The 27,074-nt window shown below is 41.0% G+C and overlaps 1 protein-coding gene across 1 annotated transcript; it reads left to right on the forward strand.

The window, feature by feature from the left end:
* Positions 1-227: 227 nt before the first annotated feature.
* Positions 228-24,864, forward strand: prkrip1 (PRKR interacting protein 1). Its single transcript, XM_069888199.1, has 6 exons — positions 228-386; positions 2,771-2,849; positions 17,049-17,149; positions 19,403-19,488; positions 23,013-23,080; positions 23,649-24,864. Exons 1-6 carry the CDS (start codon positions 273-275, stop codon positions 23,750-23,752), a joined length of 552 nt encoding a protein of 183 aa, XP_069744300.1. The 5' UTR covers positions 228-272; the 3' UTR covers positions 23,753-24,864.
* Positions 24,865-27,074: the final 2,210 nt, after the last annotated feature.

Genomic DNA, 27,074 nt, shown 5'->3' on the forward strand with positions numbered 1-27,074 from the left:
AGTGGATTAGCTCATGATAGATGGGGTGAATGTCCTAGTTCTGCTTGGATGTCTCATGGTCTACTGAGGGGATGCTGCCAGGACCCGAGGCCTGAGGGAAGAGCGGGTGTGAAGCGAGACCATTCTGGCAGCTCACCTCTGCTGCTTTCTAGGCGGGCGGCGAGCGGGAGGTTTGGCGCATGCGTCCCCTGCTTGGTGCCGCCGAGCAGCCTCATTTTGCGCAAGCGCCGATCGTGGCCGGCCTTCGCGTCAACACGGTGCCATGGTCAAAGATGGCGGAACACGCGAGCGGTGCACGGCCGGCCCGGGGGTCTCAGCCGCTGGTGATTCCGCGCAGCGCGGCCGACGAGCAGCGCCTGAAGCTGGAGCGGTTAATGAGGCACCCGGTGAGGCCTGAGTCAAAGTGACTGTCCTGAGAAGGAGGGAATCCGGGTGTTGGGAGGGAGGGAGACCCGGGGAGACCCGAATGATGGGAGGGGGAGGACCCGGTGTCCTTGGGCGGTGGAATGGGGAGATCCGGTATCCGCGGGGGAGGGGTGGGGGTGGAAGAGTAGGGAGACACATGGCATTCTGGTGGGGGGATGGGAAAGGGTCCCAGTGTCCCGGGAAAGGGTCCCAGTGTCCCGGGAAAGGGGGCGATGGGGGTCCTAGTGTCCCAAGAAAGGGGTGGGGACCCAGTATCCCAAGAAGAAAGGGGTTGGGTCCCAGTGTCCCAAGAATAAGGGGTGGGGTACCAGTGTCCCGAGAAGTGTGTGTGTTGGGGGGGGGGGGGATTCCCAGAGTCCCGAGAACTGGGGGTGGGGATTCCCAGTGTCCCAAGAACTGGGGGTGGGGGTGGGGGGAAGTAGGGTCCCAGTGTCTCGAGAAAGGAGGGAATGGGGTCCCAGTGACCCGGGAAAGGGGTGGGGGGGGGGGAAGACAGTGTCCTGGGAAGTGGGAGTGAGTCAAAAGCCCCTTTCATGTTGGTGAATTACTAAATTGGCAGTTCAATTAATCATTTTAAAATACTGGTAGACCTGTTCACATCGGCCCATTCACACTGGCACTTTAACCCAGTAATTAATGACCAATCTACCGGTTAACGTGTCAGTGTGAGCTCTTGTGAACTGGCATGCAAATTGCCCCCAGGGATGAACAGCCAAGGGAGGTTGTATCATCTCCGATTTGTTTTGAATCGTCATATTGTCATCGCCCAGTGTTAATGGGACGGGTTATGCAGGACGTCACTGCTGGAGGATAGGCGCCCCTTTGCTCTGGAATGCTAGGAGGTGAGTGCGAAAGGGTGCAGAGAACCAGTTAACATTGATCCAGTGTAAATGGCAAAATCACTATTTTGAACTGTTTCGTTGAACTGCCAATTTACTGGTTAGCCATCCTTTCACATTCACTACCCGGCATCACAGAGCAAAGGGGCGCCTATCCTCCAGCAGTGTCGGCCTGCATACCCCCTGTCCCTTTCACACTGGATGAACTTGTACGCCTATTCGAAGCAAATCAGCAATGATACGACCTCCCTAGTCAGTTCATCCCTGGGGCAATTTGACCCCTGTGTGCTGGTTTGTGAGTGTTCACATTGGCATGTTAACTAGTAGATTGGCGGTTAATTACTGGGTGCCAGTGAGAAAGGGCCTCCAGTGTTCTTGGAAGTGGGGGAGAGAGTCCCAGTATCCCAGGATGGGGGTGGGGTGAGAATCTCAGTGTCCCATGAAGGGGAGAGAGTCTCAGCCTCCCAGGAGGGAGGGGAACATTCCAGATTAAGGGATGGAGAGTGTCCATGGATGGAGGGTGGGAGGGGAGTGTCCCGGTATCCCTGACTAAGGGACAGAGAGTATCCCAGCATCCCAGGAGGGAAGAGAGGAGGTGCTGTCTTCCCATGGGTGTCAGAGGAACTGAGACCTGGTATCACAGGAGGGAGGGAGAAGGTCCTGGAGTCCCAGGTAGGAGGGAGTGAAGGAAGTGATACTGGGGCCAAGCATGAGAGAGCGGGACACCTAGTTGGAAGGGAATCTTGAGTCCCAGGTCCTGAGCGGATTGGAAGCCGAGGGGACATTTGGAAAATGATACAGAATTCAAACAACTGGCAGCCTCAAGCAGGAAGGATAAATCAAGGAAGATCCATTTTAAAAATGAAATAAATAAAAATAAAATGATAAATAAAAAATATGCAAGTTAAAACTGTAAAAATAAATGTTCCCTGACATAACACATTCAAAAAGTAAATGTTCTCTGAAGTAACACATAAACCTTTGGTGAAAATGGGAGCAAATATTCAGCCAGCAGAGAGCTTTGGTTGTGCTTTGCTCATAGCAGCTGTTTGAATAAAGTTGTGTGAATCAGAAATGGCGTTACCCGGGATGAAGAGCTGATTGATGCCACTCGCCATTTGGGATGTCTCTCTTAAAGTGTCTCCTTATCTCTAACCCCAGTCAGAGACTCTTTCTGTAAACTTGGGGGAGGGTTAATTATCTATAATGTAATTGTCCGTCTTTCGGGCGGCTTCGTGGAAGGGGAGGACCTGCAGATGCAGTGACAGTTAAATGTTTTCAAGGAATGTGACTGAAAGTAAATTGATTTAAGGTTTATATATATTAATAAAAGTGAAGTTTGTTCAGTGCAAGTACAGTATTCTTGTCTTTCAATCTGTTAATGCAGGTGTGTGATTTAGGCATTGTAAGAGTAAGTCTCAATCAACCGGAAAGTACACTTGTCCGGAATCTACCAATCCCCAAAGATGTATTTATCTTCTGTTGGTTTTGTGTATTTATTGTAGGAGAAGCAAGTTTTGATCTCTGAAAAACCCAAAGAGTGGGCTCCACGGCCACCCCCAGAGTTTGTTCGTGATGTTATGGGTGAGTATATTTTGTGCATTTAAAAATCTGGTATTTGGCATATATGGAAAGATTTATGTGGGATCTTGTGATTCGCTTTTGTGACATCAAAATGATAGAATCCGAAAATCAGTTTGAGGATAAACACCAGGAATGTTCATAAGCATCAGTGTGTTCAGTTTAAATAAACGCAGTTCTAACAATGCAAGGGAGGTGGACCAAGTCAACAAGCAAAGGGACAGGTCTGGCATCAGTCAGCTGGTCTGTGATGCTCAGCACGGGTTTATCAGAATCCAAAAAAGAGATTCCATGTGAATGAACAATCTTGGTTAATAATGAAATCGAGGTGTTGTCAGGACTGGGGAAGGCCAAAGGATCTATTAAGAATTTGGCATCCAATAACAGAAGACCAAAACAAATTAATTTTGAAGAAACTTCCATATCTTGTAATACAATGGTGAAAATATCTGTGGATCAATAGGATGAGGGCAGGTGGACCAACAGCAACAAACAACATGCTGAATACTTTTTTTTGTGTTAGTATTTGCCTTGGAATGCATTGTAATATCCCTAAGTTATCAGATGGGTTAATTTTGAATAATATGGTAGAATTTCAAAAATTCTATTTATAAGTAATAAAGTAACAGAAACTTGCTAAAGCCAGACATGTCATTAAGAATATGTGGGACAATTCAGAGCCCCCAAAGAGTAATTCCAAGTAGGGGCCATCCACTACATTGGGGAGACTGGACGCAGACTGGGAGATCACTTTGTTGAGCACCTCAACTCTGTCTGCTGCAATAATGAGTACCTCCCAGTGGCCAACCATTTTAATTCCACATACCATTCTCACACTGATCTGAATATCCATGGCCTCATGCACCTGCCAAACCAAAGCCACCTGTAAAGCAGAGGTATAGATCTTCATATTCCATCTGGGCACTCTCTGAGGTGGCATTAACATCAACTTCTCCAATTTCCATTAATCCTCTCCCCCTGAGTCTCTCTCTTTCCCTCACCCCTCTGTACCCTACCACCTATATCTACCTATTAGGCCATGCTCCTTTCCCCTCCTCCGCTCCCCACTTTTTTATTCAGACGCCTTCCTGTTTTTCCCATTGCTGATGGAGGGCCCAGGTCCAAAACAATAGTTACCCTTTACTTCCTGTGAATGTTGTGTGACCTGCTGAATTTCTCCAGCAATCATGTGTATTGCATCAGGACCATGCAATTGTTTTAAAGATAGTGGACCCAGTAGTTAAAATGTTCCATAATTTGCTACACTAGGTACTAGGAGAATGGAAGGCAGCTTTGTGGCTTCCTTATTCAAGAAAGGAACAATTGCAAAGACAGTAGGTTTTGAAGTTACTGGTATTAATGGCAAGATGTTGGAGTCATAAGACAAGCAAGGATAACTAAACATTCAGGAAAATGGAAAATAACCATGGTTTTATGTAAGGTAAATTTGCTTGAATTCTTTGAAGTTGCATTACAGAGAAATGATCAAGGGAAACCTGTAGTAGTAGTATTTTTATTTCCAAGAGGCATTTGACATGGTGCCAAATTAGAGGTTGATGTATAAATTAAAAGCTCATTGGATCAGGAATTGTGCTAAATTGGGTTAAAAACTGGTTTCTCATCGAAGACAAAGAGTTGGAATCAACGCAGTTTACACAAAAAATGCCGGAGAAACTCAGCAAGTCACACAGCATTCTTATGGAGCAAAGATGAAGATGCTTAACGCTTCGGGCCTGAATCTGTCAAGGTTTAAGCAAAAAGCAGACAGGTGGCTGAATAAGATGGGGGAGGGGATGGGAGGGGATGTACATGGCCCATGACATCTGGCTGCTCACCCTCCCTCCAGAGATATCTCGGACCCTGGCACCAGAGAAGCAACATACCATCCGGGATACTATCTACCTGTGACATCACTTTCAGGGAATTATGTACCTGTATTCTTTGATCCCTTTGTTCTACCATACTCCTCAGTGCCCTACCCCTTACTGTGTATGTCCTTTCTTGGTTTATCCTTCCATAATGTAACACCTCATACTTGTCTGCATTAAATTCCTCTGTCATTTTGCAGCCCATTTTTCCAGCTGGACCATATCCCTCTGCAAGCTTTGAAAATATTTGAAAATATTCCTCGCTGTCCACAACTCCTCCAATCTTAGTGTCATCTACAAATTTGCTGATCCAATTTACCACATTATCATCCAGATCATTGATACAGATGACAAACAACAATGGTCTCAGCACAGATCCCTGAGGCACACCACTAGTCTCAGGCCTTCAGTCGGAGAAGGAATCATCCACTGTCATTCTCTGGCTTCTCCCGTGTAGCCAGTGTTGAATCCAGTTGAATACCTAGTGTCTGAACCTTTCTGACTAACCTCCCATATGGGACCTTGTTTAAAAACTTACTAAAGTCCATGTAGCCTTTCCTTCATCAACTTTCCTGGTAACAACCTCAAAAAACTGAAAGATTGATTAAAGACGACCTATCATGCACAATGCCATGTTGACTATCGTTAATCAGTCCCTAGCTATCCAAATACTTGTAAACTCGATCTGTAAAAACACCTTACAATAACTTGCATACTACTGATGTCAGGCTCACTGGTCTATAATTTTCAGGGTTAGTTATGAAGTTTTTTGTAAACAATCAAATAACATAAGCAACTCTCCTATTCTGCACCACACCTGTGGCTAAGGACATTTTAAATATTTCTGCAAGAGCCCTTGGAATTTCTACACTAGTCTAATCTCCCTCAAGGTTTGAGGGAATATCTTGTCAGGCTCTTGCGATATATCCACTCTTTAATCAGTATAGGTTCCATGACCTCATTGCTTGTTTTCCTTGCTTCCTTAGACTCTGCCAGTTTCCTGAGTAAATACTGATGCAAAAAAAACATTTAAGATCTCCCCAATCCCTTTTGCCTCATTACATTGCCAACCACTTTGATCTTCAAGGGGACAATTTTGTCCCTTACTATCCTTTTGCTCTTAATATACCTGTAGAAACATTTAGATTTTCATTCACATTGTCTGTCAAAGCAACATCTTTTAGCCTTCCTGATTTCTTTCTTGACTTTTCTTGCATTTTTATACTCCTCGAGTACCTCATTTGCTCCGTGTTGCCTATACCTGATGTACACCTCTTCTTTCGAACGAGATCCCCAATATCCCTTGAAAAGTAAGGCTCCTTTCGTCTATTAACTTTGCCTTTAATCCTAACAGGAGCATGCAAACTCTGTACTTTCAAAGTTTCACCTTTGAAAGTCCTCCACCTACCTTGCACATCCTTGCCCAAAATCATCATCCCAATCTGCACATTTTAGATCCTTTCTCATTTTCTCAAAATTAGCTTTTTTCCAATTTAGAATCTCAACCTGAGTCCCAGACTGATCTTTCTCCATAATTCACTTGAAACTAATGGTGTTATGATCCCCTGTCATGTTTCATTCCCTAAAAGGAGATCCAGGATTGCACTTTCTCTAGTTGGGACCTCTATATATTGATTTAGAAAATGTTCCTGAACACATATGACAAACTCCAAGCCATCCAGCCCTTTTACAGTATGGGAGTCCCAGTCAATTTGTGGAAAGTTAAAATTTCCTCTTATCACAACTTTGTTTCCTGCAGTTATCTGCTATAACTCTACAGATTTGCTCCTCTTATTCTCACTGACTATTGGGCGATCTATAATACAATCCCATGAATGTGGTCATATCTTTCCTGCTCGTCAGCTCCACCCATGTAGCCTCAGTAGACGAGCCCTTTGGTCTGTCCTGCCTGAGCACAGCTGTGATATTTTTCCTGATGAGCAATGCCACTCCTCCCCCTTTCATCTACCCCTCCCCCCCCCCCCCCACCCCCCATTCTATCTTGTCTGAAACAACAGAAGCCTGGAACGTTGAGTTGCCAGTCCTGCCCATCCTGCAACTGAGTTTCATTGATGGCCACAATGACCTAATTCCACACACCAACCCATGCTCTAAGCTTGTCTGTCTTTCCTACAATACTCATTGCATTGAAATAGATACTCCTGAGAAAATTGCCATCACGTGCAACCTTTTGACTTCTGACGTTACATGCAAACTTCACTTCATCTTTTACCCCATCCATTCTCACCCCCCCCATCTACTCTGGAACTGTGATTCCCACCCCCCTCCAAATCTAATTTAAACCATGCATCTTTTTCAGATTGCTAGTTCAAAGTTGAAATTTGCCAGAGTACATGCATGACATTACGTACAACCCTGAAATTCTTTTTTCTGAGTAATTTTTTTTTACCAGTGACTGTAAACTGTATTCAAAGAAAGAAGAACTGTAAACACACTGCAAATGCAGATGTAGGTATGAACACGCAGTCATAAATAATGAGCAAAATACGTGTTCTTAAAAATAGCCTGATAGTTAAGGGGTAGTAACTATTTCTCAACCTGGTAGTACGAGTCCTGTGACACCTGTACCTCTTTCCTGATGACATCAGTGAGAACTGAGCATGTCCTGGGTGATGCAAATCCTTGATAATTGACGCTGCTCTCTGACGCCAACGTTCAATGTTGACATCCTTTTTTTTGTTATTTTAATTTTTTACACTATAAACCACATTGATCAAAATACATACATTTTCCCTCTTGAACATATACAGTGTCATTTTCTCCCCTCCCTCCTCCCCTCCCACCCTCCCCTCCTCCCTACCTCCCCTCCCATTCATTTAAAGTTCAGAAAATAGGATACATTAAACCCGTCAAACAATGTTGTCGCTCAATAAAAACAAACAAGAAATTCCACTGAGTCAGTTCTTTTCATTCTCTTCTCCTTCTGTCATTTTAGGTGGTAGATGTCCCCGGTAGGTTTTCTCTATTGTGTTTCATGTATGGCTCCCATATTTGTTCAAATATTGTAATATTATTTCTTAAATTATATGTTATTTTTTCTAATGGAATACATTTATTCATTTCTATATACCATTGTTGTATTCTCAAGTTATCTTCTAATTTCCAGGTTGACATAATACATTTTTTTTCTACAGCTAAGGCTATCCTAACAAATCTTTTTTGTGCACCATCCAAATCAAGTCCAAATTCTTTGTTTTTTATGTTACTTAGGAGGAAGATCTCTGGGTTTTTTGATATATTGTTTTTTGTGATTTTATTTAATATCTGGTTTAGATCTTCCCAAAATTTTTTCACTTTCTCACATGTCCAGATTGCATGAATTGTTGTTCCCATTTCCTATTTACAGCGAAAACATCTGTCAGATACTGTTGGGTCCCATTTATTTAACTTTTGAGGTGTAATATATAGCCTGTGTATCCAGTTATATTGTATCATACATAACCTCGTATTTATTGTATTTCTCATAGTTCCTGAGCATAATTTCTCCCATGTTTCCTTCTTTATCTTTATGTTTAGATCTTGTTTCCATTTTTGTTTAGTTTTACCATTTGTTTCCTTATTCTCCATTTCTTGTAGTTTAATATACATGTTTATTACAAATTTTTTGATTATCATTGTGTCTGTAATCATATATTCAAAATTACTTCCCTCTGGTAACCTCAGACTGCTTCCCAATTTGTCCTTCAAGTAGGATTTCAGTTGGTAGTATGCCAACCCTGTATCGTGAGTTATATTATATTTATCCTTCATTTGTTCAAAGGATAATAATTTATTTCCCGAAAAACAATTTTCTATTCTTTTGATCCCTTTTTTCTCCCATTCTCTAAAGGAAAGGTTATCTATTGTAAAAGGGATTAGCTGATTTTGCGTCATTATTAGTTTTGGTAGTTGGTAATTTGTTTTATTCCTTTCTACATGAATCTTCTTCCAAATATTGAGCAGATGATGTAATACTGGAGAATTCCTACGTTGTACCAATTTTTCATCCCATTTATATAATATATGTTCGGGTATCTTCTCCCCTATTTTATCTAGTTCTAATCTAGTCCAATCTGGCTTTTCCCTTGTTTGATAAAAATCTGATAGGTATCTTAATTGTGCGGCTCTATAATAATTTTTAAAGTTTGGCAGTTGTAAGCCTCCTTGTTTATACCATTCTGTTAATTTATCTCGTGCTATCCTCGGTTTCCCCCCTTTCCATAAAAATTTCCTTATTATTTTCTTTAACTCCTTGAAGAATTTCTCTGTCAGTTGTATTGGCAATGCCTGAATTAGGTATTGTATCCTTGGGAAAATGTTCATTTTAATACAGTTTATCCTTCCAATTAGTGTTAGTGGTAAGTCTTTCCAATGCTCTAAGTCGTCTTGTAATTTTTTCATTAGTGGATAATAATTGAGTTTATATAGATGGCCGAGGTTTTTATTTATTTGTATACCTAGGTATCACATTGCTTGCATTTGCCATCTGATTCTTTCTTAAATTTTGAGAAATCCGCATTATTCATTGGCATTGCTTCACTTTTATTTGCATTAATCTTGTATCCCAACACTTCTCCATATTACTTCAATTTCTTATGTAATTCTTTTATTGATATTTCTGGTTCTGTTAAGTATACTATAACGTCATCTGCAAATAAACTGATTTTATATTCCTTGTCTTTTATTTTTATCCCTTTTATTTTATTTTCTGTTCTTATCAGTTCTGCTAGTGGTTCTATGGCTAACGCGAACAATAAGGGCGATAGTGGGCATCCCTGCCTTGTTGATCTGCTTAAGTTAAATTGCTTTGATATATATCCATTTACTGTCACTTTCGCCAATGGCCCCTTATATAATGCTTTAATCCAATTAATATATTTGTCTGGTAAGCTGAATTTTTGTAGTACTTTGAATAAATAATTCCATTCTACTCTGTCAAAGGCCTTCTCTGCGTCTAAAGCAACCGCTACTGTTGGAGCTTTATTTCCTTCTACTGCAAGAATTAAGTTAATAAATTTACAAATATTGTCTTTTGTTCGTCTTTTTTAATAAATCCAGTTTGGTCTATATTTACTATTTTTGGTACATAGTCGGCTAATCTGTTTGCTAATAGTTTAGCTATTATCTTATAATCTGTGTTAAGTAAAGATATTGGTCTACATGACGTTGGTGCGAGTGGATCTTTCCCTGTCTTTGGTATTACTGTAATTATTGCTGTTTTGCATGAATCTGGTAAGCTTTGTGTTTTATCAGTCTGGTTGATTACTTCCAGGAGGGGAGGAATTAATAAATCTTTAAATGTTTTATAGAATTCTATTGGGAATCCATCCTCTCCTGGTGTTTTATTATTCGGTAGTTTTTTTATTATCTCTTGTATTTCTACTATTTCAAATGGTTCTGTTAATTTATTTTGTTCCTCTGTTTGTAATTTTGGTAGTTCAATTTTAGTTAAAAATTCATCTATTTTGTCTTCTTTCCCTTCGTTTTCAGTTTGGTATAATTGCTCGTAGAATTCTCTGAAGTTTTCATTAATCTCCGTTGGATTATATGTGATTTGTTTGTCTTTTTTCCTTGATGCCAATACCATTCTCTTAGTTTGTTCTGTCTTAAGCTGCCACGCTAGAATTTTGTGCGTTTTTTCTCCTAGTTCATAATATTTCTGTTTTGTCTTCATTATGTTCTTCTCCACCTTATATGTTTGTAGTGTTTCATATTTTATTTTTTTATCTGCCAATTCTCTTCTTTTAGCTGTGTCTTCCTTCATTGCTAATTCTTTTTCTATATTTGCTATTTCCCTTTCCAACTGCTCTGTTTCCTGATTATAGTCCTTCTTCATCTTGGTTACGTAACTTATTATTTGCCCTCTGATGAACGCTTTCATTGCGTCCCATAGTATAAACTTATCTTTCACTGATTCCGTATTTATTTCAAAGTACATTTTAATTTGTCGTTCAATGAATTCTCTAAAATCCTGCCTTTTAAGTAGCATGGAGTTTAATCTCCATCAAAACATTCTTGGAAGGATGTCCTCTAACTCTATTGTCAATATCAGGGGTGAGTGGTCCGATAATATTCTAGCTTTATATTCTGTTTTCCTAACTCTGTCTTGCATGCGAGCTGATAACAGGAATAGGTCTATTCTTGAGTATGTTTTATGTCAACCCGAATAATATGAATATTCCTTTTCCTTTGGGTCTTGTTTCCTCCATATATCCAAAAGTTGCATTTCTTGCATCGATTTAATTATAAATTTGGTTACTTTGTTCTTTCTGTTAATTTTTTTCCCAGTTTTATCCATGTTTGAATCCAAATTAAGGTTGAAATCCCCTCCTATTAGTATGTTCCCTTGCGTGTCTGCTATCTTCAAAAAAATATCTTGCATAAATTTTTGATCTTCTTCGTTAGGTGAATATACATTGAGCAAATTCCAAAACTCCGAATATATCTGACATTTTATCATTACATATCTCCCTGCTGGATCTATTATTTCCTCTTCTATTTTAATTGGTACATTTTTACTGATTAATATAGCTACTCCTCTAGCTTTTGAATTATATGACGCTACTGTTACATGTCCTATCCAATCTCTCTTTAATTTCTTGTGCTCCACTTCAGTTAAGTGTGTTTCTTGCACGAATGCTATATCAATTTTTTCTTTTTTCAATAAATTTAGCAGTTTCTTCCTTCTGATTTGGTTATGTATTCTGTTAATATTTAAAGTCATATAGTTCAACATAGCCATTTCATACTTTGTTTATCTTTCCTTTCCATTTCCTCATCATCACCTTTCCTTCTTTTCCATTTCTGCTTTATTTTTTTTGAACACTTTATAAGACAACATTTCTAAAACATCAAACATTTCCCTTATTCTCCTATCTAAAATTTCTTTAACCCCACTATCCTCTCCCCTTCCCCTTCCTGAGTTGCCCTTTATCCCTTGTCGGGCAACCACATCTCCCCTCTCCATTTGGATTTGCGAATTCACTCGCAAGTGTCAACTGATTTCGCAGTGACCGTAGCTCCTCCCCACCCAGCTCCCCCCCGAAAAGATTTTAATTTTCATATACAACAAAGGTCACTCTCTTAATTCCCCCCATACTTCCTTTCTTCCCTTTCTTTCCCTTCTTAGTTCTTACCTATATTCTATTTTTTTTTTATATACACATACACACATACATATAGTTTGTGGTCATTTTTGTTTTCGTTACATATCTTCCTCTCTGTCTGTTTTGTAGTTGTTCTGCAAATTTTCATGCTTCCTCCGGATCCAAGAATAGTCTGTTTTGGTGCCCTGGAATAACTATTTTAAGTACCGCTGGATACTTTAGCATAAATTTATATCCTTTTTTCCATAGGATCATTTTTGCTGTATTAAACTCCTTCCTCTTCTTCAGGAGTTCAAAACTTATATCTGGATAGAAAAAAACTTTTTGACCTTTGTATTCCAGTGGCTTTTTGACTTTCTTATTTTCTTCAATGCTTTCTCCAATATATTTTCTCCTGTTGTATATCTTAAGAACTTTACTAGAATGGATCTTGGTTTTTGTTGTGGTTGTGGTTTAGGGGCTAATGTTCTGTGTGCCCTTTCTATTTCCATTTCTTTCTGTAATTCTGGTCTTCCTAGGACCCTGGGGATCCATTCTTTTATAAATTCTCTCATATTTTTGCCTTCATCTTCCTTAAGGCCCACTATCTTTATATTGTTTCTTCTACTATAATTTTCCATTATATCTATCTTCTGAGCTAACAGCTCTTGTGTCTCTTTAACTTTTTTATCAGATTCTTCTAGTTTCTTTTTTAAGTCATCTACTTCCATTTTTACAGCTGTTTCTCGTTCTTCCACCTTGTCCACTTTTTCCTATATCTAACATGATCATCTCTAATCTATTCATTTTTTCTTCTGTACTTTTTACTCTTTTTATTTCATTGAATTCTTGTGACTGCCATTCTTTTACTGATTCCATATATTCTTTAAAAAATATATATATCCATTGTCTTGCCCTTCCCTTCATCTTCCATTTCTCTGTGTTCTTCCTCTTCTTCTTCTGAGTCCATTCCAGTACCTGTGTCCTTTACCTCTGTCTTTTCTGGTTTTCTTGTTGGTTTGTTTGTTTTATTTTGTTGGGTATTTTTGGTCTTCTTATTTTTATTAGAAATGTCTTGCTGCTGGTCTTCTCCCTCTGGGTTGGTCATCTGTTGTTTCTTTGATTTCTTTTTACTTTCTTCTTTCTTGCTTTTGTTATTTTCTGTGTTTTCCTCTTGTTGTGTTGTGGCTGTCATTCTCAGCTGTGGAGATTTACTCCTCAGCTGGTCCCCCCTCCCGTCAGTGTTATTTTTATCATGCGCGGTTGCGCACTTTTGCTTGGCTCCGTGAGCCATTTTTGTAGTCCCGAGTTCGGGACTTCAACTGACCTTAGGGAGCGGGCCTCTCTCTCCGCGGCAGGCCTCCTCGGACAGTTAAGGCCTTCACCTTCTTCTTCCGACGTCCTTTCTTCTTCTCTTCTTCCCGTTGCTTTTGACTTTTCTTTTTTCGCTGCCATTTTCTCCACACCTTTATTTTCAGTTTATTTTGGTTTTTGTGTTTGTGCCTTCGTTTTTTCACTGTCTTTATTTTACTTTTCTGGAGAGGGCTGGAGTTCCCCGACCGGCCACTACTCCATCACGTGACTCCCCTCCAATGTTGACATCCTTGATGGAGGGGAGAGTTTTGCCTATTACGTGCTGGGCTGGGTCCCCTCCTTTTTGCAGGAATTTTCACTACTTGTACAAATGATCGGGGAGAAGCAACAGTGAGTAAGATTTCTAAATTTATAGATATGAAAATGGGATGATTTTTAATAAAGATACAGCAATTCTGCATTGGGATATCAATTGAGTAGGGAAAAGACTGCATCCAAAATTTAATGTGGGAAAGTTTGAGCCGAAAAGGTATTTCATTATTTAAATGGAGTGTAGTGGAATAACAACTGGGTGGGGGGGTGGGGGGGGGTATAGGTACTTAGTTCCATGAAAATAGCAACACACGTGGACAGGGTTGTGAAGAAGGTGTTTGCCTTAATCTATCAGAACATTGAATTCAGGAGTTGGGACATCATGTAACATCTGTACAAAATGATGATGAGACCACACTTGGAATGTTATGTCAGTTCAGATCACCAACATTTGGACTGATGTCTTTAAGCTGGAAAAGGAAATAGAAAGAATTAATGAGAATGTTGCAGAGGTAGATTTGAGTTATGAGGATAGATCAAAAAGGCTGGAACCTTTCTCCCTGGGTCATAGGAGGCTGCTTGGGGGTATTTTATTGCAGTTATAAAACCCCAAGGAGGATTGATAAGGCAAATAGTCATTGCCTTTTCCCAGAGTTAGAGAATTTAAACCTAGAGCGCAGAGATTTATGGTGAGATGAGAGAGATTTAAAAGGAACCTGAAAGGCACCTTTTTCAGACCGGTTAGGGAAATGTATGGAATGAACTATCAAAGGAACTTGGGGAGGTGGATATAATTGCAAGGTTTAAAAGACACTTGGATGCATACATGGATTGGAAAGATAGGCCAAAGGCAAATGGGATGAGTTTGGCTGAGATGGACAAGGTGTGTCAAAGGGTGCATTTCCGTCCTGTAGATCTCTATGATGATGCATTCTTTGGAGCTGAGGAAAAGGAGGTTTAACTTGCTTCAAACTTGAGGTGGTGGGAGTTTGACAGAAGAGATGTGGAGATGTTTCCACTAGAAGAAAACAGGTGGGCCATTTAAACTGATGTGTGTCCACTCTCAGGGGGCAGCGAACCTCTGGAATTCCCTGTCCCAGCAAGAGTTGGAAGCTGGATCATTTGTAGTATTTGAAGTGGATAAACATTTGATAACTCTGGAGAGATGGCAGAGACATGATCATACCAAATGGCAAGGCAGGCTTGATGGGCCCAATGGTCTCTTTCAGCCACTTCTCATTCCATTTCATGCTCTACGTTCTCATTCTTTTGAACAAAGATTATATTTGGCACTTGAGGAGGAGGAATGGAGATGTGATCAGTGTGGATGTGACAAGATATCAAAAGCAGTCTCTCCCAAATGTGTTGAGGCTTGCTGCTGTACTGACAGAGTTCAGCGGTTGCGTGGAGTGATACATTCCAAAGCACCCTGTTGAGTGCTTGGGTTTCTTCAGGCTTTTTGGAAAGAAAGTTGAGTCCTTCTTTACAGACCAAAGGGTCATGGTCTATAGGCAGGGAGGAAGCTATTTACACAGAAATGAGAGTTTCACAGAAATCATAACTCAGAGAGTTGTGAACTGGTGGAACTCTCTACACAGAAAATTATTGAGGCCAGCTTGTTAGAGGTATTCAGAAACGAGGTAGATGTGGCTCCTGTGTATAAAGGGATCAAAGGATCTGGAGAGAAAGCAAGACAAGAATAGAGCACTGAAGCCCAGGGCATCAATGGTTATAGGGAGAAGGTCAGGCAGTGGGAATGAGTGGAGAAAATGGATCAGCTCATGATTAAATGGCAGACAAGACTCAATGGGCTGAATAGCCCATTTCTGCTCCTGTGACATAATAGATTTGAAGAGTTGTGCAAGCTTGAAGGGCTGTATGCCCTATTTTCTACAAATTCACGACTGGCAGATTCATGACTTTTGTGTCAAAGTAACAGGTAGATGACACAGAGATTGGAGGTGTTGTTGACAGCGAGGAAGTCTTTCAAAGCTTTCAGTGGGATCTGGATCAGCTGGAAAACTGGGCTGCAATATGGCAGATGGAATTTAATTTAGACAAACTTGAGGTATTGCACTCTGGAAGGACAAACCAAGGTAGGACATGCATGGTAAATGGTAGGGCACTAAGGAGTGTGGTAGAAGTTTGATTTGGGAATACAGATACATAATTCACTGGCATCACTGGTAAATAAGCTCGTAAGTAGAGGATTTCACACATTGGCCTTCATAATTCAAAGTACTGAGTATAGGAGCTGGGATATTTTGGTGAAATTATACAAGACATTGATTCACCCAAATTTGATATATTGTAATCAATTTTGATCTCCTAACTGCAGGAAAGATATCAGTAGGGTTGAAAGAATGCAGAGCAGATTTACAAGGATGTTTCCAGGTCTTAAAGAACTGAGTAACAGGGAAAGGTTAAACAGGTTTGCACTTTATTCCCTGGAGTGTAGAAGAATGAGGGTAGATTTGATAGAGGTTTACAAAATTATGATGGGTATAGATAGAGTAAATGCAAGCAGGCATTTTCCACTGAGTTTGGGCGAGATTCAGTTGCCTGCCTGCTTTTTACTTATAGCTTGAAGAAGGGCTCAGGACCAAAACATTGGTTATAGATCTTTAACTCCGGCAATCACAGTGTCTGCAGACTTTTGTGTTTCATTAAAAGCAAGAAGACATGGTTTAAGGGTGAAAGGAAAAGTTGAAATGGAACATTAGTGGGAACTTCTTTGCACAGAGAGTGAGGAATGAATTTCCAGCTGAGTTGGTGAATGCAGGTTCAATTTTAACATTTAAGTATTTGTATAGGTGCATTGATGGGAGTGGTATGGAGGGATATGGACTGGATGCAGGTCAGTGGAATGATGTGGTATAATAGTTCAGGACAGACCAGAAGAGCTTGTTTCTGTGATGTAGTGTTCTGTGAGATCTGGTAAGTCCAGAGAGAATAGATTTTGGAAAGAAGAATGGACTCTAGAGAAATGGTTGACAAGTAAAAGGAGGGAGTGTTGTGCCGGAAGGAGATAAAATACATTGGTTCAGAAAAGGGGTGGGGGGGGGCATTGATTCTCCATTATGTTTGATTCAATCAAAATTCTGCAGGTGTCTGTGTCGGGCTGAACTGAACTGTGGAAGTTTCCTGCTGCTTTAGGTAGGGAGTATGTCCAGCCCTCCTACCCATCCATGAGAAAGCACAGATGCAAGGACCTGAAATAAGCCATGCACTTTATAAAACTTGTTTTGAATTTCTGATCCATTGATGTGTTGTCAGCTCTGGGTACACATTGTTTTTTTTATGTTTGGGGCTGTGGATTCTGAATGGTCAGCTAACTAGGAGGGTCTGGGTAACTCGCACCACCATTTCCCATTGTCATGGTTGCCTGAATTAAGTCTGCATTTATTTCAGCAAAAACTCTGTGTTTTGCCCCATTCACTCCTCACTCCCGCCATTGGTCCAACTGACGGCCGGCCGAATGCTCGCTCGTCATGCGTGGCACAGCAGGTTGTTCAGAAATTTAGAAACAACAACCGCAGTCTTTCTCAAAAGCTGATTGACTGTGCTTCTGACTAACTACTTGTCCTCCCCACTGAGTATGATTTGTTGTCCTGTGGTCACAGGATCAAGTGCTGGTGCAGGGAGTGGAGAGTTCCATGTCTACAGACATCTTCGTCGCAGGGAGTACATGAGAGAGGAGTATATGGAGAAGCAAGCCATACAGGTAACCGTAGAATGGGTCATGAAAACACGATGTTGAGCCTGCTTCACCATTCAATAAGATCATAGATGATCTGGCTGTGGACTCTACTCCTTTTACCCACCTGTTCCACACAGCTCTTCATTCCTTAATTATTCAAATATTTCTATCTTAAAAACATATAATAAAGCATTTCTATTGCTTCACTGGGCAGAGAATTCCACTAATTCACAACTCTCCTGGAGAAAGATTTCAGGATTTGTTGCCAATGAGTTTGACATAGACATTGATACAATATGCATGTGTACTAAAATTCCTACTTGCTCCTCCTCATCTGTCCGAAATCTACTTTCCTAAATCTTGATGCCATGTTCCTTAGTTCTAATCTCACCTGCCATTGGAAAAAATTAGGACTTCTGTCTTTTCTAGTTCTTTCATAATTTTAGATGTTTTCCCTTGTCCTTCTAAACTTCAATGGGCATAGTCGCAGACTACTCAATCACTCCTCATGGGTTTAACCCTCATCTCTGGAATCAACCTGGTGAACCTCCTCATACTGGCTCTTTTCTCAAGTCAGGAGACCAGAACTGCATGTATTACTCCAGATGCAGCTTCATTAGTTCCTTGTTCAGTTGGCAGCAGAACTTCCCTGCTCTTAAATTCAGAACTTCTAGGCAGTGAAGGCCAACATCCCATTTGCCTGATGCACCTGCAAACTATCCTTTTGTGTTTCATGCACAAGCGCTCCCAAGTCCCTCTGCACAACAGAGTGGATCTTTCAAAGTGGATGACCTTGCATTTACCAACATTATTTTCCAGTGCTGAGAGAGGATATATTCTTGGGGGATTTCCAACTGAAACTGTATGGGTGGAACTTAGACACAAGGGAATGGTTACTTTGGCTTGGCCCCCAAAATAGTCAACAGGACTTGGAGGAACAGATGTGTGAGGAAATTGTAGATCGCTTTAAGAATTATAGGGTAGTATTACTGGGAGTTTGATGTTGAATATTGACTAGGGTTTAAACAGTGCAAAGGGCTTGGATGGGTGGAATTTGTTAAGAGTGTCCAAAAGGGCTTTCTCAGTCAATTTATTGAGGGCCCAACTAGAGAGGGTGCAACATTGGACCTCTTCTTAAGGAATGAATCTAGAAGGTTATATAGCTCCCTATTGGATTCAAAGCTGGAAGGATGCTTTTTAGACAGATGGCCGCACCTGTTCCTCCAGAGCTTGCAGTCTCCTGACTGCACACGGCCAAACAGCGGCACGCAATCCCGTGAGAGCTTGCAGTTGCCTGACAGCTCACGGACATACAGTGGCATGCAGTCCCCAGGAGCTTACAGGTTGACAGTGGCAAGCAGTTCTTCTGGCAGCTCACAGGCAGACAGTGGCACGCCGTCCCATGGCAGCTCGCGGACGAACAGCAGCACATGGGCCCACAGCGGCACGCAGTCCTCTGACGCCATGTTGGCTGACAGACCCTCTCCTTTTGGTAGGAGAAGGGAAAGCCAATGGACAAAGGTTTATTTGGTCTTTCTGATGGTGAGTTTGAGTTGACGGAAAGATCTGCAGCAAGGTCTGACTTCCTGAATTGGAAGTTTGGTAAACAATTGGCGTTAGTTAATTATGATAATTGTAAGAAGTTGGCATGAATAACTTTTGGGGAGTAGCAGGAGAAGGCCATGTCTATTGAGCCTGCTCTGTTATTCAGCAAGATCACACCTGTTCTGGCCATGAACAAGCTCCACTTTCCCACCTTCCCTCATAACCCTTAATTCCCCAACTGTTGTAAAAGTTTGGGTCTTGATGAGGCAACATCTTGTGCTTTTTCATAGAGTTGCACAACACTGGAATAGGCTGTTGCCTAACTCATCCATACTGACCAAAGAAGCTTTCTGAGCTCATCCTATTTGCCTGGTTAAATGTCTTTTAGATGTTGTAATTGTACCCATCTCTGGTCCTTTGACATGTGGCCTGTACCACAGTTCTCTACCTTCTGCAATTCTATCCACCTCTGGCCCATGATCCACAGACCCCACCACCCCCCATCTGTAATTGTACTCACATCTGCCCTTCCTCGTGTGTCCTGTTTCAGCTTCCTCTCCCTCTGTAATTATTCCCACCTCGGACCCTTGTTCCACTTCTCCCCCACCCTTTGTAAACCACTGCTGTGGTCATGGAAAATTGTATTCCCTTGTTGCCTGTCTGTCTGCACCGCAGTGCAGGTGTGTGGCCTGTTGCTATAAGTGGTTCACAGAAAGGTGCTTTACTTTTCAGCAACGTCAGGATGATGAATTCCAGAAAAAGCTGGAGGAGAACAGGAGAATGGCCGAAGAGAAGACAGAGAAACGCAGGAAGAAGCGGTAAGTACAGCGGGAGTTTAAATTTTAACAGGCCATTTCAGCCTGCAAGTCCGTGCTGCTCAATTTTTATACCTAATTAACCAACAACCCCAGGTACATTTTTGAAGGGTGGGAGGAAACCGGAGCCCCTGGGGAAAACCCACGCTGACACAGGGAGAACATACAAACTCCTTATAGACAGCTGGGACTTGAACCCCAGTCCCGATCACTGGCGCTGTAAAGGCATTGCACTAACCACTATGCCAACGTGCCGCTAGAGTTCCCATAGGTTTCCTCTCCATGTTTCTCTTTGCATTGTCTTTTGTATACTGTTATACCCGCTCTACTTTCCTTTGGCAGCTCGTACCTCAGAGCCCCTCACCTTACACCTATGCCTCTAGTTTTAGATTCCTTTACACTTGGAAAAAGTATATGACTGTTCACTGTTTCAATGCTCCTCATGAATTTGTTTACCTCTGAGGTTATCCCTCAGACTTCAATGCTCTAGGGAAAATATCTTTGTCCGTTCAGTCTCTCCTCATGCCTTAAGCCCTCCAGTCCTGGTAACATCCTTGTGAATCCAGCTTAATTACATTCCAGTTTAATTACATTCTTGCTCTGATCGGGTGACAGGAAATGCACACAGAACATCACGCGGGATCTTGTTTTGTAAAGGTTTAACATGAATCGTTGTCCCATATCTTGATAGCCCTGAGTGATGAACGCAAGAGAGTCTCTCTGTGTCATGGCTTCTAGGGAATAATGTACCTGTAGCCATAGGTGTCTCTATTCTACATTTCTCATGATAGTTTAATCACTTACTGTGTTTAATTTGATTTGTCACATATCTGGTACAATGAGATGTTTTTCTGTGAGCAGTCTAACAGGTCAACTCTAACGTGCTGTTTAAAGTAGAAGGACGGGGCACAATTACAAGGCATGAAAATAGTGATAGAGAGCAGGGCAAGTAGATTTGAATGGTTGTATTTTTATAGGACCAGAGAACACAACTACACAAAAACAGGCCCTTCAGCACATCTCATCCATGCCAAACTATTTTGCCTAGTCCTATTAATCTGCACCTGGACCATAGGCCTCCAAACCCTTCCTATCCATGTACCTATACTATCGTCTCTTAAATTTGAAATTGAACCCATATCTATCATCACTGGTGGCAGCTCGTTCTACACTATCACCACATTCTGACATATAAGGACCAGAAAGTGGTTATTCAGCTCATGGAGTCTGGTGCCGTGTGTGCGCGCATGTATGTCTGACAGATCAGAATCTCTCTTCAGGAGGCAGGTGTGGATATGTCAATATCTATTGTCCGCAGAGGACTTCATGAAAAGAAATGCAGATGCTACACAGCAAGATGCAAACCACTAGTTAGCCACAAAAAGGATGGCCAGATTACTGTTTGCCAAGAAGTATTTAAAAAGCTTGCACGATTCTGGAAAAGGCTCTTGTTGACTGATGAGACCAAGATTAACCTACATCGGAGTGATGGCAAGAGCAAACTGGAGGCTTAAAGGAACCGGACAAGGTCCAAAGCATATCATCTTTGCTGTGGTTTGCATCTTGAAGTGTACTGAGCAGACATCTTCAAACTTGAAGTTGTGCCCTCTTGTCCCCAAATCTCCCTCCATGGAGAAAAAAACCTTTCCACATCTACTCTATCTACACCTTTCAATCTTTGAAATGTTTCAATGAGATTTTTTAAATTTAAAAACAATTCAGACATACAGCACTGTAACAGGCCAAGTTAGCCCTACGAGTCTGTGCCGCCTAATTCACATCCCATTAAGCTACACCCTTGGTACGTTTGAAGGGTGGGAGGAAACCAGAGCCCCCAGAGAAAACCCATGAAGACATGGGGAGAACATACAAATCTTTTACAGATCCCAGGTCTGTTCCTGATCACTGGCACTGTAAAGGCGTTGTTATGCCAACTGTGCCACCCTCATTCTCATTCTCAACTGCCCCACCCCCCTATTCTACTAAATTCCAGCGAGTACAGGCCAAGAGCCGACAAACACTCATTGTATGATAACCCAGAATCATCCTTGTGAACCTTCTCTAAATCCTCTCCAACATCAGAACATCTTTTCTGAAGTGAGGATCCCAAAACTGCTCACAATACTCCAGGTGAGGTCTCTCTAGTGCTGTATAAAGCCTCAACATCCCATCCCTGCTCTGATCTTCTATTTTTGTTGAGAACATTATTTCCACCACATTCCCCTTTGATTTCTGTTATTTATCTGTAGTTTTAATATCATCTTTTTCTTCTTCACTATCTGCTCTGGCACTCCTGATTCCTATCCCCCTGCAAATCTAGTTTAAGCTCCCTGGAGCAGCTCTAGCAAACCTTCCCACAAGGATATTAGTCCCCCTCCAGTTCAGATGTAAACCATCCTACCAGTACAGGTCCCACCTTCCCTGGAAGAGAGCCCAGTGATCCAGAAATCTGAAGCCTTCCTTCCTGCACCATCTCATTAGCTGCATTATCTTCCAATTTCTATCACCACTAGCACGTGGCGTGGTCGCAATCCTGAGATTGGAGGTTCTGTCTTTCAACATCTAGGAAAAAGGCAGATAGCTGTAGTTGAGTCCACGTTCAGATCAGCCATAATCTCATTGAATGGTGGAGCAAGCTTGATGGGCTGAATGGCCAACTCCTGCTCCTGATGTTCTTAAGTAGGAGCTTAGATTTAAGTTCAAGAAGAATGTGAGGGCCACCTTTTTAATGGAGAGGGTGGTGAGTGTGTGGAATAAGATGCCAGAGGAAGTGGTAGAAGCAGGGACAAATATTTCAATCAAAGGGCATTTCATCAGGCTCATGGATAGGAAAGGTTTAGAGGTATTTGGGTCAAACGCAGGCAGATAGGACTAATTTAGCTGGACAGTTTGGTTGGCATGGGGAAGTTAGACCATAGCTGCTTTCATGGTGTAGAACTGGCTTGAAATATCTAGACGATATATGATTAGATTTGTACAACTGTGGCTTTTGTTTTAATTTCTATTTCTGAGGAATATCTATCCATAATTATAATGCTAGTTGAATCTTGGAGAAGGTATGTCTGTTCATTCTCTTCCCTGTGTTGGTTACTAATTCCAGCTAGTGTGTTCCAAGGGGACGACAATATGTCCTATCGATGAATGTTGGATCTTGAGACTTGACAAAACTCACCTTTGCTATCAACTTCACTATCACTACCCAGTTTGAATCTAAACGAATACCTGTGTGTGAAGACTATGGGCCATATGGAAACAGGCCCATTGGTCCAACTTGCATTCTCTCTAGACCTAGTTCTCTATCTGGGCAATCCCATTTACCTGTGTTTGGCCCATATCCCTCCAAATCCTTCGGCTATCTACCTGTTTAAATGTCTCCAACTCTCCCACTTCCTGTCCAGATGGAGGCAGACTGCACACACATCCAATGAACAGGAATCCAACACAACCCCTTGATCTTTTCTTTGATTGCAACCTGGTGTATATGTTAGTGTTTGCTTGTCCTTCAAAGTTTGTTTCTCTAATTACAGTCAGAAGTTAAAACAAAGGAAACTCTTGGCTAAAAAAAGCAAGCAGGAACAATTGAAAGTGACAGATGGTGAGTAATTAATCTCTTAACCTCGCTGTTGCTTCTGAATCGTCAGACTAACATCCAACCCTGAACTTGTGCAAAATTCCTTCAGTTCACTATGGGGGCTTGAGATTTTTGTGTGGCACAAAGGCTCACAAATATGCCTCACTTCTCTCCTGCCTCCCCTCTCTGGCAGGGGATACCTGAGTCGCTGTCTAAATCCTGCTAGTCTTGCGGGGACGTGGTCATGTGAGGGGTCTACATAACCCAAGGATGGGTTGCAGCTGTTACCTGGATCCAGAGTACACAAATGGAGGTAACAGTAATCACAGAAAATTTTGTGAATAAGCATATTCAACAATAAGATCACGGCTCATCTGACCCACCTGTCCCCATAGCCCTTAATTCCCCTAGTATGCAAAAAATCTATCTAACTCTGTCTTAAATATATTTAAGACAGTCCTTCATTGTATAGAGAATTCCACAGAAAATCAGTTCTTTCTCATCTCTATTCTAAATCTTCTAAATGATGAAAGCCATAATCTAGCAGATCTTCCTTGGATCAGAGAGAGAAATGTTGCAATCTTTGCTTCAGGGTCTGAACCTTCAAGCAGCGTTGAGGAGGAAGAGGAGGACGATAGTTCAATGGAGAAGGTGGATGATTCAGAAGCACCAAGCTTTATCATGGGCGGTCGATGATCTCGTCCCCAGTGGATTCTCGTGTCTCTGCGTTGGAACGCCACGACCTTTGGAATGAATGATAATGCTCAACAGAGACTTTGAACGTTAGGTTTTCTGTCCCTTTCCAATTTTCTTATTCTCTTTGATATTCAAATAGAAAATGCACTGCAGTTCCTAGACTGTTGTGAAATTTATTTAACGTAGAAAATGAGGAAACGTCTGAAGTTTTGTGGCTTCAATGTATATATTAAGATCAGTAAAATCTCACCAAATTATGTGATATTGAATTAGATTTTTATAAGAAGCTTTTCATGTCGCGCGCGCTCTCTTCTCCCTCCTGCATTCTCACCATTGTTTTCTTCCTCACCCCTCGCCCCACTTTAAAAATAATGTCTTTTTACTTCACACCATCTTGCCTGATCTGACCCGTGCCCTTCCATGGTGAAGGAGGGGCAGAGTAGACCCCTCTGTCCGACAGATGAAGAAGATCAAGCAACACACTGTGCAGACCTGTCCTGGGATCACCTGAATTAAAGTTTCTCATTGTCAGAATTTCCCACTGGTTTAACTATCAGTTATTCAAATAGATTCAAGCAAATGAAGATCTTTTAAAATTAATTAAAATCCTGAAAACTTGAAATATGAGTGAGAAAGAAGGGAAATTACTTTCATGTGATCTTCAGGATGTTCCAGGCATAAACACTGTTATAATGTAGAAAGTGGATTTCTAGTCTTGGGTAAGGTTTAGCAAATGTTTTAGTGAACTCACTCGATTGGTCTGGTGAATGGTACTGGACCTACCCCAATATCAACACGTACTTCCTGAGATGAGCCATCCACATCAGAATACTGCATCAAACAAGCTGTGATCAGCTTCTTGGAGCTGACGCCATGCTTTAGACACTATTTCAAATTATTTATGAACCAGGTGTCTTAACTTTCCTATTTTAAATTGGTTTGTCACCATGAAGCACCTGATTGACATGTATTTGAACCTTTAAACACCCGATGCCTCATGTGTTGCCTCTTCATTTACAATGTATTGCCATTCCTGTGTTTAATTTGGACACCTTGCTCATCAGAAAGTTCTGCTTTTACCTGCAATAAATAAATTAAGAAGGCTAAAAGAAGACATGAGGTTGCTCTGTCAGACAAGAAGGAAAATCCTTGGACTTCCACAGATATATGCAGAGTAAAAAGATAGTAAGGGAAAAAATTGGTCCTCTTGAAGATCAGAATGGCCATTTTTGGATGGAACCAAAAGAGATTGGAAAGATCTTAATTTTTTTTGTATCGGACTTGTGAGATGGACATTGTGTCTATAGAAACAGTAGTAAGGTCATGGAACCTATATGGATTACAGAGGATTTGCTGTCTTGAGGCAAATAAGGGAGGATAAATCCCCAGGGCCTGACTATATATTCACTCGGACCTTGAGGGAGGGTAATGTTGAAAATGCAGGGACCCTGTCAGAGGTACTTAAAACATCCTTAGCCACAGGTGAGATGCCGAGGGCTTGGAGGATAGCTAAAGTTGTTCCATTGTTTAAGAAAGCCTCTAAGAATACTATATGAAATTACAGGTAGGTGGACTTGACATCACTAGTAGGTTAGTTATTGAAAGATGTTCAAAGAGACCGGATCCTGTAATTATTGCAGTTTTACATGAGTCGGGCAAATTCTGGGTCTCTTCCACCTGTTTCATTACCTCTAAGAGGGGCGGAATTAATAGATTATTGAATACCTTATAAAACTCTGCAGTGAATCCATCTTTGCCTGAACTCAGCCATTATTGTTTCCATTAGATTCTTTATTTGACTGTCAAAGTATTCCTTATCGATTATCAGCATCTGTTTTTTTAACCTTGTATTTTTTCTTGTATGTCTTTATCTTCCTCTTGATCTTCTTTCTCTTGCTCTATTTCTTGGCTCTGTGTTGATCCTGCTCTTATCGGTGTCTTCTCCGAGGCTTCTCCCATCACTGAATCAGCGTCTTTCTGTCGGTGTCCATTCCCACCGGCGTCCTCTTTACAATGTGTACAGCACATGTGTGAGGAGTCGCACATGCGCACTGGCATTTCTTTTTCAGGCTCCGCGAGCCAATGTTCCTGACCGCCCCAGGGGACATCACCGCTCGGGTCATCCTCTTTGGGAGGGCTCCCTGCTCCCAGACCTTCTTATTTTTTTCTCCGGCGATTTCTTTCTTCTTGTCATTGTGGTATTTTCCTTCTTTGGAGTCATCCTCAAGTTCTTCTTATACTTTGTATCTTTTTTATGTTTTTCTTCTTTGTCTTGTTTTTCTACCTTTTTTCCAACTTTCTCTGTAGAGGGCTAGTTTTCCCTAACCAGCCACTACTCCCATCACATGACCCCTCAGTAATTACAGTAATTCCAAAAAGGGGAAAAGATTATCTGTCTCCGGCTTCATATAGACTAATATCTTTACTGAATACAGATTATAAATTTATAGCAAAATTACTAGCGAATAGATTGACAGACTGTGTACCGCAATCAGTGACGCTAGATCAGACAGGATTTGTTTAAAAGCAGAGGAGTGGTAGATAATATCTGTAAATTTATTAATTTAATCCATATGGCACAAATAAATAAAACACCAACTGTGGCAGTAACTCTTGATGCAGAGAAAGCTTTCGATAGGGTGGAATGGAATTGTCTATTTAAGGTACTACAGAAAATTTTATTAATTGGATTAGAGGTCCTTTGGCAAAAGTGGTAACAAATGGATATGTTTAAGACCACTTTAAATTGAGTAGGTTAACAAGGTAGGGATGCCCATGATCACCATTCCTGTTTGCTTTAGCTATAGAACCACTGGCAGAGCTCCTAAGAAGGGAACCTCCAATAAAGGGAATAAAAATAAAAGAGGAAGAATTTAAAATTAGCTTATTTGCTAATTTAACAGACCAGATAAATCAATAAAAAGATTATATACAAAATTGAAAGAATATGGGGCGATATCAGGAAACAAGGTTAATATTGATAAAAGTGAAGTGATGCCAATGAATAAAATTGATTATCAAAAATGTTAAAAGGAATCCCCTTTTAATTGACAATCACAGACCATACGCTACCTCGGTATCAGGATAGGTAATAATTTAAATCATTTGTATAAATTAAATTACCAACTGTTATATAAAAAAAACAGAAAGATTTAGAGAAATGGGAAGATTTACCATAACTTTAATAGGGAGAATAAACTGCATCAAGATGAATGTATTACCACGGCTACAATGTTTGTTCCAAACGCTACCGATTCCCTTGACGGGAATTTTTTAATGAAACTAAATAAATTAATAAGAAAGTTTTTAGAGAAGGGTAAAA

Source organism: Narcine bancroftii, chromosome 6, assembly GCF_036971445.1.
Source record: "Narcine bancroftii isolate sNarBan1 chromosome 6, sNarBan1.hap1, whole genome shotgun sequence".
NCBI classification, from domain to species: domain Eukaryota; kingdom Metazoa; phylum Chordata; class Chondrichthyes; order Torpediniformes; family Narcinidae; genus Narcine; species Narcine bancroftii.

Coding starts and splice junctions, on each gene's coding strand:
- prkrip1 (XM_069888199.1), top strand. CDS start 273: ATGGCGGAACACGCGAGCGGTGCACGGCCGGCCCGGGGGTCTCAGCCG. Junction 2,850..17,048: donor GTTTGTTCGTGATGTTATGG/GTGAGTATATTT, acceptor CTGTGGTCACAG/GATCAAGTGCTGGTGCAGGG. Junction 19,489..23,012: donor GAGAAACGCAGGAAGAAGCG/GTAAGTACAGCG, acceptor CTCTAATTACAG/TCAGAAGTTAAAACAAAGGA.